General features: G+C 45.0%; 1 protein-coding gene across 3 annotated transcripts in view; it reads right to left on the bottom strand.

The window, feature by feature from the left end:
* Positions 1 to 13,253, bottom strand: part of NUP214 (nucleoporin 214) — a 38,728-nt gene extending 25,475 nt beyond the window's left edge. For all 3 annotated transcript variants that reach the window (XM_054646579.2, XM_077189094.1, XM_054646580.2), the window contains exons 1-17: positions 13,135 to 13,253; positions 11,550 to 11,745; positions 10,768 to 10,919; positions 10,307 to 10,511; positions 9,761 to 9,831; positions 9,313 to 9,376; positions 8,946 to 9,049; positions 8,531 to 8,637; positions 8,317 to 8,383; positions 7,677 to 7,800; positions 5,685 to 5,846; positions 4,166 to 4,622; positions 2,704 to 2,879; positions 2,094 to 2,185; positions 1,689 to 1,778; positions 1,198 to 1,347; positions 812 to 970 (exon numbers count right to left, since the gene is read on the bottom strand). In XM_054646579.2, the coding sequence (XP_054502554.2) occupies positions 812 to 970; positions 1,198 to 1,347; positions 1,689 to 1,778; positions 2,094 to 2,185; positions 2,704 to 2,879; positions 4,166 to 4,622; positions 5,685 to 5,846; positions 7,677 to 7,800; positions 8,317 to 8,383; positions 8,531 to 8,637; positions 8,946 to 9,049; positions 9,313 to 9,376; positions 9,761 to 9,831; positions 10,307 to 10,511; positions 10,768 to 10,919; positions 11,550 to 11,745; positions 13,135 to 13,176 (2,418 nt within the window). In that variant the 5' untranslated portion in view covers positions 13,177 to 13,253. The remainder of the gene's footprint in view (positions 1 to 811; positions 971 to 1,197; positions 1,348 to 1,688; positions 1,779 to 2,093; positions 2,186 to 2,703; positions 2,880 to 4,165; positions 4,623 to 5,684; positions 5,847 to 7,676; positions 7,801 to 8,316; positions 8,384 to 8,530; positions 8,638 to 8,945; positions 9,050 to 9,312; positions 9,377 to 9,760; positions 9,832 to 10,306; positions 10,512 to 10,767; positions 10,920 to 11,549; positions 11,746 to 13,134) is intronic.
* Between the last annotated feature and the right edge of the window lie 1,514 nt (positions 13,254 to 14,767).

Below are 14,767 nucleotides of genomic sequence, written 5' to 3'. Positions count from 1 at the left end.
AGAGATCAGACCTAAAAGAAATTACTTTGTGTCAGCTGATTTCTAATAACTGCATGCATGGTCTTGATACCTAATGCCACAAAGATGACATTCAATTATGCCTTCAACCTGCCAGTCAAACCTCTTGAGGGGAACTTATCAGTGTATAAAAGACCAAGTATCATTTGTAGGGCACATTCACTCTATTTTGCTTAGGGTTAAATAGCCTTCATCACCAGAGCTGTAACAAAGTGCTTCACCCCTACTTTCTTTCCTGTCTTTGAAAGCTTTTTTATGTACTGCTGGTTATTTTCCTTTGAGCCCCAGCTTTCAGAATATCGTTAAGCTTTATGCTCCACCATCCGTGAAATTAACCACACAATTCTGTAAGTCATAATAAATCATCAAATTGTTCCATAAGGCACTTGCTGAAGATAAAAATAATTCTAAGAACTCTTCTATAAAGTATAGGAAAAAACCCAACATTCTTTTAACTAAATCCCTGCACAAACACTACAGGCTGAGAAGGAACAGGATGTCAAGAGTCACTTTCTAAGATTAGAAGACTTAGATCTCAGGTGAACTAAATCCCTTTCAGGAGGAGTTTTGAATCATCACTGCAAATGGCAACAACAGAGAGGAGTTTCAGGAGAGGATTTCCAGCAGCTCTTGCAAACTCATGGAAACCAAACCTCACCACACATTTACCAGACTATTTACTGAAACGGCAAATACTTAGGGCAGAACAAGAATGCTAGGAACTTGCACACACAAGCCTAAGTTTTATTTGATTTAAAGCTCTCTGTCAGAAGTTGGCTGACATGATTCATACCTGAAGCTGTGCTTCACTCTTGGGATCCAAAGGTTTCTTATAGAGCAAATGTAAATACCCCGAGCTACGATTCTGTTCGTTCTGTTCTTTAGCCTCTTCTACCCCTGCAAATCCCTCCAGCAGGGTTGTCTTCAGAATACTGATATCACCATGAAGTGACTGCAAAGTGAAATGGAACAGATGGCACAGGGTTGAAGGTAACATTTCCTACTGCCATTTCTAGCACAAGGGCTTCTGCAAGCATCTGCCTGAAAGCACAAAGGCAAACGGCAGCCCCTCATTAACACAGCAGAGTCAGGTGTTCCCTCTACAGTTCAGCTGTAGCAGGTCTAGGAGGAACATCAGGTGAGGAAGAGTCACTGCTGGTTCATGGTTAGCCTGCTCACCTCTGTTGTCTCTTTAATTTCCAAGAGGAAGGTGTGAAGATCCTCTGATTCAGTTCGCAGCATCTTCATTTCCTCTGGAGTCCCAACTTGGAAACAGGCTTTGGAAGTCCTGGCTTTCAGCTCCTCCATCTCCTTCTGGAAATGTGCAATCTGCAAGGCCAAGTGGAAGAAAGGGCAGCCACTGAAAACACAGCAGGGACTGGAACAAATGTCTCAGCTCTTGGATCATGCCTCAGCTACACCATAAACACTGGTCACTTTGCAGCCAAAGCAGGAAATTCTTCTTGAACATCAACAGGAAAGAATACTCCATCTTCTCAGCACAGTGGCTGAAGATGACTGAACAGGACACACAAATAACTACAAATCAGGCTGATCATCTTAGGAAAAGTTTCCATTCTGATTCCTAAACTACTTACAGACACCATCAGAACACAGCTGAACTGAAGTGCTTGTGTGGCATTATGAAGAAAACTGTTTGAAAATCTCACCTCCTCCCTGATTCCTGCTATGACAGGGTCTGACTCCTTCCACTGGTGGGTCTGTTTCTCTAAAGCTGTGCTGGGGAGTGCTGATTTGCCCTGGGGGAAAAAAAACCCACAAAACCAAAACCAATATTAAGGATATATCCATTGCAACAGGGAGCTTAGAATATCAAAAAAGGCCTGGTGTTACAAACTCCATCCAGACACTCTCATTATAACACAGGTCAAAATACAGCTCTCTAAAGACAGGCAGAGAACATTGTTTAGATCCACAGATTTGCTACTGTTTCAAAATCAGAACTTAGCTAATTCTTTGACCTAAGAACATTAGTGCAGACCAAGGAATTCTAAGCAATTAATGGGCCATGAAAAACATTCACCCTCCAAAGAAGCCAGTCAAGTTCCTGTTACCTGAGCAGAGCTTGGCTTTGCTGCTGATGGGGTGACTTTGGCTGTCTTCTGTACCAAGGAAGCTGAAGGAGGATTTTGAGCAGGACGTGCCACTGGAATTTAATAAGAACAGTAATTGATGAAGTTATACAAAGCTGGAGGAAACAGGCTGTGATGAGAAACAATCAGCACTATCAAATCCAAAAGCAGTAGTGCTGTGGGCCCCAATGCAAGAACACACCTTCCTCAGGTGCCTTTTCACTTCCATTCAACTTCTCTTGTGACCACTTTGAACTCTGGTCAATGCAGATGGAAGGTAAGGCACTGATTTGTGTGGCTGCCCAGAAACCCTCAGAGCACTGAAAATGCCAGAACTTCTGGGTGAACTTAAGCAGCTGAATATAATTATTTCACCTATGGCTCTCTGAGAAATAGAGCACAAATGGAAAAAATGCTCAGTTTCAAGACAAAGTGATTCACATCATGATGGTGTGCCAATCAGGAGGGCCTCTGGAACAGGAAAAGCAGCAGGAAAAACAAGTAAAAAGCCAAATGAAGCTCCCTGTGTTCTAAAACTTTTAGAATGTTTTTCATAATGCATTATTTCCAACAATAGGGATCAGATTCCTACCTGTGGCAGGCACAGGGGATGAAGTCTTCAGTGGTGTGGTAGGAGGGGCTGCAGCAGGCGTGGACTGGCTCAGAGAGCCTCCAGGAGCAGTTTTGGAACTGGTTAAGAAGGAAAACATTGTGGAGGTGCTTTGCCCACTGCTGCTTGTGGGAGAAGAGGTGTCTACAGCACTGAACCTGCAAGAGAATGAATAAATGAATGAGTGAATGAATGAGTAAATGAATGAACATCCCCTGGGATCAGCAGCTACTCAAGCTCCAGGTACAAAATCACGAGTGTAGCTTCTGGAGATAGTGAGAAAGAGCCATTCAGGATAATTTCTGAATACATGGAACCACAAAGACTTCCATCTTAGATCCTCCCATGAGTAAAAGCCAAATGCCAGCAAAAAATACTACCCTGTTTCAAATGCACCTCATAATTTTGTTCCAGCTATAGCAAATCTGAGCTGCCCTTCAGTGCTCATCTCAGAGTAAGGCTCAAACAGAAATTCTGCAAGAAAATATGAATTTCTATTCATTTGCAAACTCAGCTCCTCAAGGCAGCCAATTTAAATATTCAGCCAATTCACTGGTGTATCATTTGCTTTATACACAAAATATAAAAAGCCCTAAGAGCTCCCATCAGATTCTGGTGTAGTAAAGATTTTTCTAATTCAAAAATAATCATTTAAACCATCAGAAATTTCTTATGAAGCTTTTACATGAAAGTTCTTCTCCTTAAAAAGCAGCTCCAATTAACATAGCTCTGTGTTTTAAACCACTTTTTCTAAAAATAAAGAGCAAGTCTCAGGAGTTGGAGGGAAGAGTGAGTATATGACATCTGAGAACACTCAAACCCATTTTACATAGTTTCTAATCAATATTAGTTTTTTTCAGTCAGTGTGAACAAGCTTTGAAGATTCCAGATCTGTGCTCAGTGAGCAAGTGTCCATTTAAGAACAGAACCAAAAGGTTTGGCACCTTCTCTGCTGAACACAGAGTGGCAAAGCAATCCATCAGCTGTGGCTCCAGCTTCCTCTCTGGGGTAAGGAACCTTCAACAAACTGTCAGAGAAACTTGTGCTATCACCACCCCACTAAAACAATTCCAGACAGAAGAAATTTCCCAGCAGTCCTCAGCCATGATTTGCATCAAAACAAAGCATGGAATCACTGTTGGTTGCCTATGAAACAAAGATATAAAACCCCCCTAAGTCTCTGGCAATTTATCAGTCTAAATTTTTGTCACTGTCCCTTGACTAGTACCCATGAACAAAACCTCTGGCATGGGAAGCACTGAGGGTTTCCACAGCCACAACACTCTTGGATAAAGAGGGGCTTCCTCAGTGCTTTCCTGGGAATGTGGGGAACTGCTGTCAGGGCAAAAAGCCAGACACCATCTTCAGAACTACCACACATTATCCATGCCTGCAGCAATTTCACAAGCATCCAGCCCCTGCATTCACTGCTGAATCTATTTACTTCTCATTGAGGTTCACTTTGACTGAAGAAGCTGAAGGTGCAAAGGATGATTTCTGTGCAGCAGGAGCTGTGGAGAGCAATGGCCCAGACGAGCTGTCTGCAGCTGGTTTAAAGTTCATGGAGCCAAAAGGAAAAGAGGTGGCAGGAGCTGTTGTAGTGCTGCCTACAGAAGCAGGAGTCATGGATGCCTTGGAAGAAGCAGAGGAGAAGGAGAATGTTGCTAGTCCAGTCAGAGCAGGAGTCTGGGCTTGCTTGGAGGCATCGGTGGCAAAGGAATATGGTGGAGGATCACTGCCTGTGGAGCCAGGAGTCTTCACAGCTGAGGGCATGAAGGAAAAAACAGCTGCTCCACTCCCTGCTGGAGACTGACTTGAGGTGGGCACAGTGGGAGCAGCAGCTGGTGCTGTGTCAGGCTTTAGAGAAGTTGGAGGAGTGGTTGGACTTGTGGCAGCACTCCCTGCAGGAAGACAAATGGGAAAGGAGGAGGCTCATGGGGCTGCACTGAGTAATGGCAGAAGCTATTGCAAGGCTGAATCTGTTTGATATGGACAGCTCAGCACTGCTTCTCTCACTGGACAGTGAGGAAGAGAGATGGGAGAGCTGGGATTGCAGTCCCCAATCCCAGCAAGTGATACAGAAACTGTACAAAGTCATGATCAATACAACAATCTGTTCAGATTAATGTTGTCTGCAGTTTCCTGTGAAAAAGCTTCACCTTCCTCCATTGATTTTGATGAGGTTCCTGCCATCTCAAATAAAATCAGCAGTAAGCATACAAGTTAGGCAGCACTGCAGGAAGGCAGGCTGCCAAAAAACAGTTTTCTGGCTGGGAAAGGAGAAGCAAATTTGGGCACAGGGGAGAAAACGGTGCATTTGCAATAATTTCTCCATGAATGCAGACAAGCAAAAAAATCATCTTACCTGCCTACATCATACTACACAGGGAAACACATCTATAACTCAAACAAAACTACTCCTATTCACCTGCTGACACAATTTTCACAGTGTTGAGGAAAGCTTTAAATAGGGTTTTAAAAGGATTTTGTTTAAATATGATTCTTCTGCAGTCAAACACCTTAGTTCATATCATGACCTCCTATGGCAAAGCTATGGAGGAAACCATCACCTCTCTGAAGTGTGCAGGCCATGCTCAGAACTGGGCAAAGAGCCTCCTAAAACTGGTTTGGCCCTATTCTGCAAAGGCTGATTGCATAGGAAAGTCTAAATGCACAGCCTGCAAAGTGCTTGAGATCCCACAAACAAACTCAATGATCTTGGAGGTCTTTTCCAAACCAAATGATTCTGTGATTTTGTGAACAGGACTAAGCAATTTCACAGTCATGCACAAAAGACAGAGAACAGTCCTGGGAGTTCAAAACACCCAAGAACTGCTCCCCATTATCATTATAAAGAAAAAAATATGTTTTCTGTGACCACATGTGTCTAGTACTGAACTGACAAATCAGTATGACAAAGATCCACAAATGCCAGTGCTCCCCTGAGCCCCTGGAGCACTCACCTGCTGCCTTTGGAACTCTCTCCCCTGCCAGCTGCAGTGGCTCTGGGGTCACAATAAGTGACCTGACTCCTGGGTTTTGGTTGATCATGTGAAATGGGCAAAGCACACCATCCGTAGAGAGCAGGATCAGAACTGGAGCTGGAGCAAGGATTTTCTCATCACCTGCCAGAGACCACACAATAAGTCCTACAGTCAAATCTTCCTATTCTGTTCCTACTGGAATTGCCTCCTTCAATATTTCTTACATTTCTACCTTCCTGCTTTCATTTGCATCTTTTTTCCCTTGCTTCTCTGTCAGTGCTCAGATCTCTCTCTTTATCCTTTTGTATTCCTTTATGTTCCTGACTTCATGTTTCATAAAAGGGTTGTTTGACAATTGAATGTCATCTCCTGAATGACAAAGCCCAACTTTCACCCATCAATTCTTGTGCCAAGCTTTTTCAGATTTTGAAGCAGTCATTTTTCCTCACTGATACTCTTGCTCCCTCCTTCAATTCCTTTCAGCAATCCCCACATTCCATTGGGCCCTGTCTCCTTATTAACATTCATATGCATAAACTACAAAACAGAATTGCTACAGAGGAAGCTTTTTAACTTTAAAGAAAGCAAACATCAAACAAATATCCTCGTGATCTGAACCACTGACATAAAATACTTGTGTTTTATGCAGTTGCTTTGTGAGTCTGCTTCAGTACAAAAATTCTCAGAACAGTTAAAGGCTCCAGAACACTCTCTGTATTTCTAAAATTCTGTAATAGTTTAACTGTGCTTAATTACATGCAAAACCCCAAACCCAACACATGCAGAGTGCAGGAAAAATCTGCTATAATCATGGTGCTTTGTTTGTCAGGCAGCAGAGTGAACAGCCATTTTTCTTTACTATTGGTTCTTCAGGAAAACCATGCTAGGGAAGGGCTGTTTCCACTTGGGAACAGCTCCAGGACAAATCAGGTTTCTCTGCAACCTAAACTTGCTGTGAACTGCAAATCCAATTAATGTGTAGCCAAACTCTTGTGTCCGAACACAGAGAATGTGTTAGCAAAATGCTTCTCTGAAAACCTTTTTAAAAACTCTGAGGCAGCATAACACAGGCTTTAAAAAATCTGTCCTGACAGATTTCTTAATCCAGTAACTGTATAGATTAACAGAGAAAAGGCTTCAAATTCAATTTGGCATTCAAATACAAATGTTTGACCTCAATTCCCTACTGCAGGGTTTTTTTCAGGTAAAGGTCTCAGTTAACTGGCACCCTCCTGTGCTCTTCAGGAACTCCTGACTGCAGTACCTTCCACTCTGCCTGAAGGCATCACTATTTCTATCTGTCTCTGGCCTTCAAGGCAGAATTCTCAGAATTCACTGAGATGCAACACAATAGCTCAGATGTAGCTTCAGACTTTGACAAAGTGCTTTGAAGGCCTTCAGGCAGCACAGAAGGTACAGCAATAATGCAGCTGAGATGTAGAGCACAGCAGGGTTTAGGCAATACAGACCTGAGCTTTAATGCAGAATTAAAACCTACACATTCACCTCAGTGATCTTTGCTGTTTCTGGCTTTGAAGCCAACCCACTTTTCCTTTAGATCCATGCAAATGTACTTTATACAAAACAGTTCTGCAAAAGGACATAAATGACAAGAATAAAGAACACCTCGTGGGCAGCCTGAAATCCCCAGGGCTGGAACACGACTCCTTTAAACTCACTAAAATCTCAGTTCTAGGGACAGATGTAACTCAGGAGCTTTGTTTGTCATGTCTGTTGGTGTCATATCCCAGGATGCTGAAAGCTCCAGGAAAAAAATCTATTTAACACTTCGCCCCCGAATCCTTACACAGAAGTAAAGCCACGTGCTGTGGGTTTTGTATTAAAACAGCAGATGTGTTGGGCTGCCTTTCAGAATGATCTCCAGAGCTCTGAGTACAAGGCTGCCCCTCAAAAATATCAAATATACTGAGATTTTTGGACTACTCCACAAGAAAGACTAACAAGACTTACTGATCACGATGGGCATGTTACTGGTGTAGTCCACAGCAACACCAACAGGGAGAGTGTCATCGCTTTTATCGGTCAGAGGAAGTTCTGCTCTGCTTGAGTCCTCCAAAACCCATGATTCCCAGTTCTGCAAAAAGTACAATTATTGTTACATCAACTACTGCTTTCCTGTGACCAGCCTTCTTCAGCACTCCAGCCTACAATAGCTGAAACACCAGCTAAAGAGTATCTACTTAAATTTGTCAGATTAACAAATGCTAGAAAGATCAGGGTCCTTCACAGATTTGTGTGTGACTTCTCATGTATCACTGCATGTCAGAGGTCAGGCATTTCTAATGCTTAACTTCAACTGATAACCTCACATCAATCCTTTAATAAAGTGAGTTTGACCAAATTTTGAGATTGCCAAGTGAATAACAAAAACCAGACTTCTGGTACTTGGTCCACAACACACATCTTTTGTTAATCTAAGAATTATCTTCAGATTATGTACAATTTAGAAGCTTGTTTAGTTTTGGGATGTCTTAAAAAAAAATTATCTCATGGTATTCCAGGTCTTATATAGGTTATACTTGGGGAAAGAAAATGTACATTTGCACAGATGCAACACAAAATACATTCCAAAATGGAGTGAAAATATTACCTGATCCCCCTGCCTGGCAAGAATGCTGACTTCTGTGGAAGCTGCTGAAGCTGCCAGAACTAAATCCCTGTAAGCATGGACACAAACAGGTTAAAACTAACATGACAGTCCACTGCAAGGTCAACAAAAAGAAGGAACACAATCTATGCAGAAGCACCAACCCCTCAGATATGCATACCAAGGAAAGGACGTTGCCATGATTCCTGTCACTCACCAGTCCTCCACAAAATTGAGGAAGTAATGATGCTGTCTCTCAGTGCAGCTGGTGTAGCACGGCTCCATGAAATTCACAAACTTCTCTGGTCGCTTCTCTTCCTTTTTCTGGAGGATCAACATTGATAATGTATCTTTCAATGCACCAACCAAGTAATCTCCCTTAAATTTAACAGTTTCAGGGCACACCAATAACGTCATAATTGGATCTCAACAGAGAACAATTTACTCATTGATTTTCAGGTGGATCCTACTTCTTCCACTTAATCCCCCAACCTCAATCCCATGATTTACAACAATACTAAACTCAAATTCTATGTGGTGCCAATATCAACAATAAAAGCAACTCTCCATTGTCATGAACAAGTCAGGAACAAGCAACAGACACTTGTGTCATTGTGACTGCTGGCACTCACAGGCAATATGGCAATGACCACTTGTGGAGACATCTCCAGTGTCCCATCAGCCTCTGCATACACGATGGCAAAGACATACGTGCCAATCCAAAGTACATCCAAAACTGAAAGAGAAAGCAAACACCTCAGCCAGAAACATTTCATAGTTAATATCTCCTTGTTGATTTTAACTGTGCACAGCACAAAAAAGGAAATAACAAGCAAATGGCAACTAACTCCTAAACTACTAAGCTTAAGAATCACAGAAAATCACACTGTAATTTCATAACCATTGCTATACAGCTGCTATAACTCAAGACAACAGGGGGAACAATGAGTAAAATACTTTTAAAGAGAAAACAAGTTAAAAAGTAATAAAAATATGCACCTTTAACAGGATTGTCCAAGTCATAAAAGGGAGGACAAGGGATTACTTTCTTCTCCTGCAGATTCTGCAAATAAAACAACTCTTAAATATACAGAAAAGGCAATGAACAAATCCAATTGCAAGTTTTGCAGAAAGCCCAGAGAACTGGTTTAGAGCAACTCACACATTCTTTAACACTCATCATGGGCCACTCTGAAATCATTACTTCAGTGACCACTGCAAATCTTAAACTAAACCAAATATTGGCCTAAGACACTTGAATATTACTGAAGCACGTGGGTAGCACCACATGGCTCACACCATGTGCGACCTAAATAAGTTCTGTAGTTTGTGATGCAAAAACCAGTCAACCAGGAAAAAAAACCAAAAAACCCCAACAACCCAAACCAAGAAAATACCATATTTCAAACTCCTGAAATCATAAGGCCTTAACACTACCAATACTTACAGGCAGATATTGCACCACAGTGCCATTTTGCCTCCCTGCAGCCAGTTGTTTTCCCTTTGGGCTCCAACACACTAGGCAAAAAAAAAAAGATAATTTCATTAGCCCTGAGGAACTGGAGAGTTACAAAGCCACACAAAAACAGCACCAATAAATTAAAACTGATTTTTTTTCACTGAAAAAAATAATGTATCTGAATCAAACAAGGCATCATCCAGTCACAGAAAATGCAGGACCATACAGGTCAAAACACAACAGGTGATGATGCTAATTTGCATGTTTTCCTGGAAATGAGTCAAGCCTCAGACAGCACAAACCACAGGTGGGCACGTTTGGTAACTCACAAGACGCAGCTGCTGCAACCAACTGGGAAAGAGTAATTCCACTGCAACACATTTTCTGAGTCTCACTGAGTTTAAACCCTTCCTTTTTGTTAAGAATTTTAAGAAACCTCCTCCTGAGACAAGCAACCTGTGTTTATACACCTCTTAATCAATATCTGCTCTTTAGTGTTCAACATTCTGCGTGCCCTCCAAGGCTGCCACTCACCAGATGTGACAGCAGCAGAGGATGGGAGTGTGGCATGGACCTTCACAGAGTCTGTGACCTGCAGGACAGAGATGCTGCCATCGGACAGGCAGATGGCCACCATGGTGGGACTGGCAGGGTTCCACTTCAGGTCGTTGATCATGGCTGCACCTCCTGAGTCCTTGGCCAGTTTGTGACAAGCAAATGCATGTTTCTGCTGTTTTGCCTTTTAGGAAAGACAAATACATGAGACAGTCAAAGTGGAGCACAAAACCCAACTCTCCTGAAGCCACAGTTCAAAGCAATTTTGACCTGCCTATAAATTAACAACTGATAAAGACAAGCAGATTTTGAGCAACTCCTTTAGACAACCCTCACAGAGACAGAAAATCCCACCCCAGCTACACCTCTCCTCTGCTGTATTCTGAAAAAAAAAACCCAAACCCCAAACCAAAGGCAAACCCACTTGGCATAGGCTGTACCTGATTTAGGAATGTGCGGACGTCAAAAAAGCTGATGAAGGACCCGACCTCACTGGACATCATACAGACAGACAGGGTGAGATTGTCACAGCTCAGAGCCAGGTGCTGCATAGGAAACTTCATGGGAACCAGAGTACTCTGAATATTCTCCACTTGAAACACAAAAGGAAAGGAAGATGGAATGAAGGGGACAAATTTAAATAGCAGGAATTGTTCTTGTAAAATGAGACAACAAATTTATGTCATAATCCTCAGTCCTATGAACAGCAGTTATCAAAGGTAACACACAGAAAAATTGAATGAAAGCAAATCCCTTCATCTCTATCAATACAATCTTGAGAGTTGCCAAATTTCTAAAAAAAGAAAACGCCACCTTCCTTCCTCAGTAACCTGAGTAATAATAAGTAGAAAGATTTTTGGCTTTTTTTATGTATGTAGAGAGTGGAACAGTTACTAAGGAGAATGAAAACCATTCTGCACTCAGGTGGTGGAACAGTGGCTGCTTCTCCTCTCCTGGACAGTAATTTAGTCAGAGTGGGTAACTCAATGTGAAAGCTGCCTCAGTGTGTCCCTCCACTCTCACACATCCCTGACACATGCACAGGCTCAAAGAATGGCTACCAACCACTGTTCCTGCCTTCCCACACAAGAAAATGTGGCAATTCTAACGCCTGACAGAGAATGGCAAGGACTGTAACATGTATCAGAAGCCAAGAGCTCCATGTCATAAATCCCCTACAAACCTGTCTCTGCCAAACCCATGAGATTTAAGTGTGCCTTACCGATTTTATTGGGATCTTCTCCCAGCTGTTTCTGCATGAGAAGATCTCTGGTGTGGAAGATCTGCAGGCTGGTCCCTCCACCAGCAAAGACCAGCCCATACTTGTTGGACACTGCGAGGAGGCTGGAGCGCTCTTTGGGGAGGTCATCAGGAGAATCAAAGATGCGAACCTTCTTCAGTGCTCTGAACTGAAAATCCTGTTTGAGAGAGTTGGGAAGAGGCTGTTCACATGCTGCCCAAGAGGAACAGTTTACTTTGGCTCCTCTAAGACAGTAAGTGTAGGAGCCTCTCCATGAAGCTCCTGCACACTCAGGCAGCCTCTGGCCGCTCCATCACATTTTCTGTCTCATCCATAAAAGACTGAGATCACACCATTTTTTTTCCATTGGTTAAATCTCTCTTGTACCCAGTGCTTGTGTTCATAAAATCTGCCTGGGACATCTGACCTTCTCAGGAGCACACCAAAACCAGCCAAGGGATACAAAGAGAAAGGAATAAAGAAAGGATGGGACAGGACTGAACAAAACTTGCTGCTACAGGCACACATTTGCTAACCTACATGCCAGTAACTCCAGTCAAGCACCTGAGTTATTCCCAAATAACTGCCACTAAATAAGTACATTCCTGCAATCTGAGGAGGCTGTAGGAACTCAGAAACTTCAGCAAAACAAACAACCCAACCACCCTGTTTGTGAGGGCAGAAGGCAGCTGCACAAAGACCCATCATCACCCCAGGAATCTGTTCCCCCATGTGCCTTCTTACCCAGCCTCACAGTAACACTGGGAGACACAGGACGGGCTAGGCTGGCTCCACACAGCAAGACTCCAGCTCACACTGCCCCACAGCCACACATCCCCAAACCAGGAGATCCCAGCACTAGGCATGCTGACAGGAGGACTTAGAAACATATCACTCTTCTTCCAAAACAAGGTTCCTCCAACTCTCCTTCATCCCTGAAACCGCTCAAGGATGAGGCCTGGAGCATCCTGGTCTGCTGGAAGGCGTCCCTGCCCATGGCAGGGGTTAGAACGAGATGAGCTTAGAGTTCCTTCCAACCCAAACCATTTTGTGATTCACTCCCCAAGCATTAAACACCCCTCTACACCAAGGCCAGCCTTCCCTTTTCCACCCCACAGGCTTGCACCACACTATACCAGAAACTCCTCAAGATTGCCCAGAAAGGGTATGGAGTGTCCCTCACTGGAGATATCCCCGACCCGTTTGGACACAGTCCTGTGCCGTGTGCTCTGGGACGCACCAGTCTGAGCAGGGAGGTTCACCCAGATGACCACTGTGGTCCCTTCCAGCCTGACCCATCCTGCAGTTGTTTCACAAACACTGCAAGGATGTCTCAAACAGCCTCGCCATATCCCGAGCCAACCCTCCCGGTTTGTCAGCCCCACGGTCCCAACCAAGCCTCCCCCCGAACCCACCACCTCTCCAGCCCAGGCCGAGCCTTCTCCAAGCCCCGCTCCCTTCCGGCTCCTCCGGCTCCAAGCCAAGGCCCCCCGTCCCGAGTGAAACAGCCTGTCCACCCTTCCCCACATCGGGCTGCCCCCACAGCCCCGCTCTCCCCGTGCCTCACCTTCATCTCCCGCTCGGGGATCACGTCCATGTCGTCCCCCATGGCGGCCCCGCAGCCGCGGTTCCGCCGCCCGCGCTCCGCCGGGAGAGCCCCGCGCCGCTTCCGCTTCCGCCGGGGCCGCTCTGGCCGCGGCTCTCGCTGCTCCGGGTCCTCCCAGCGGCTCCTCCCCTAACACTGCTGTGCTTAATAAACCCTCTTTGCACAGAGTCCGATTGGAAAATATCTCTGAACCATCGAGTCCAACGTGTGACCGAACACCACCTGTCACCCACATCACTGAGTGTCGTTGCTTAAACACCTCCAGGGACCGTGACTCCACCACCCTCTGGGCGTTCTGATATCTAATCACCCTTTCTGTGAAGAAATTCCGCCCAGGGTCCAACCTAACCCCCCCCGGCGCCGCTTAAAGCTGTGTGCTCTGGCCCTGATTTTTCTACAGGTTCTGAGGCGCTGCGAGCCGCATGACGCCCATGGCCCGCTCCGTCCGGAGAGGACAGAGACCCCGCTGACAGGGGATGGGCTCCGGCCGAACCGGGCATGGGCTCCGGCCGTCCCTGCCGAGCCACCGTGGAGCCTGGCAGGCGGCTGCTCCCCCGGCCACCAGCCCTTGGTGAGCGGCTTTGATGCTTTATCCGTATCACTATTGCTGAATAACAGACTCCCGAGTTGGAAGGAACGCTCAAGGATAAATTGAGCATCCTGGCCCTGCGCAGGCCAACCCCAGAATCCCACCATGTCCCTGAGAGCCATGTCCAAACATCCTGGAGCTCTGGCAGCCTCGGGGCTGTGCCCGTTCCCTGGGGAGCCTGGGCAGTGCCCAGCACCCTCTGGGGAAGAACCTTTTCCTAATTCCAACCTAACCCTACCCTGACACAGTTTCATGCCTTTCCCTCAGCTAAAATCCTGCTCCCTTGGCATGGGCTGCAGTGGGAGCACAGGGATGCTCTGGGTCAGCTCCAGTGCAGGGTGGCTGAGCTGCAAACACAGCAGCTCTGTGAGCTGGAGGAGCCTTATTGTGCTCCAGGACCACACAAAAGCAAAATGTGGGGGCTTGATCACACCAGGTCCCCGATTTTGTTACTTGTGCAAGTTTTGAGGGGTTCAGCTCCCACTTAGACAGAACACCAGCACTCAGCCCTATGGGGACATTTTGAGAAGGGCTGTTTCCAGCTCTAGCAGGTCATTCTCTTTTCCAGGACCAAAAAGGACAAGGATTTACACAGAGACAAGCAATGATGGCTTTGGGCAGTGACCTGAACTGCAGCAAACCACATCCAAGTTTCCCTCGTGTAATATGCTTCCTTTATTTCCTAAGTGAACAACAGCTTCAACACACAGCCACAAAAAGCAGGTGCATTCCCAGAGGCTACCAGGCAGCAGAAAGCAGACATGGGGCTGTGATCTCAGGGAAATCCTGTCCTTTTGAGAAACATGTGAAAAAAGTGCACACAGTAACTCCCTGGGAAACGTGGTCTCCCCTTTAGATAATTCACATCAGACAAGAACCTTGGGCAATTGCTTCAAGAGCAGAGAGAATAATAAAAACCCCCTTCCTTCAAGAGAAGCATTGCAAGTGTCTGCTCTCAATAAACAAGTTATTCCTTAAAACAAGCACTGGCCCCTGTTTCTTTTT

The sequence above is a fragment of the Agelaius phoeniceus genome, chromosome 21 (assembly GCF_051311805.1).
Source record: "Agelaius phoeniceus isolate bAgePho1 chromosome 21, bAgePho1.hap1, whole genome shotgun sequence".
In the NCBI taxonomy this organism is placed as follows: domain Eukaryota; kingdom Metazoa; phylum Chordata; class Aves; order Passeriformes; family Icteridae; genus Agelaius; species Agelaius phoeniceus.
This window is presented reverse-complemented; position numbering and strand designations above follow the sequence as displayed.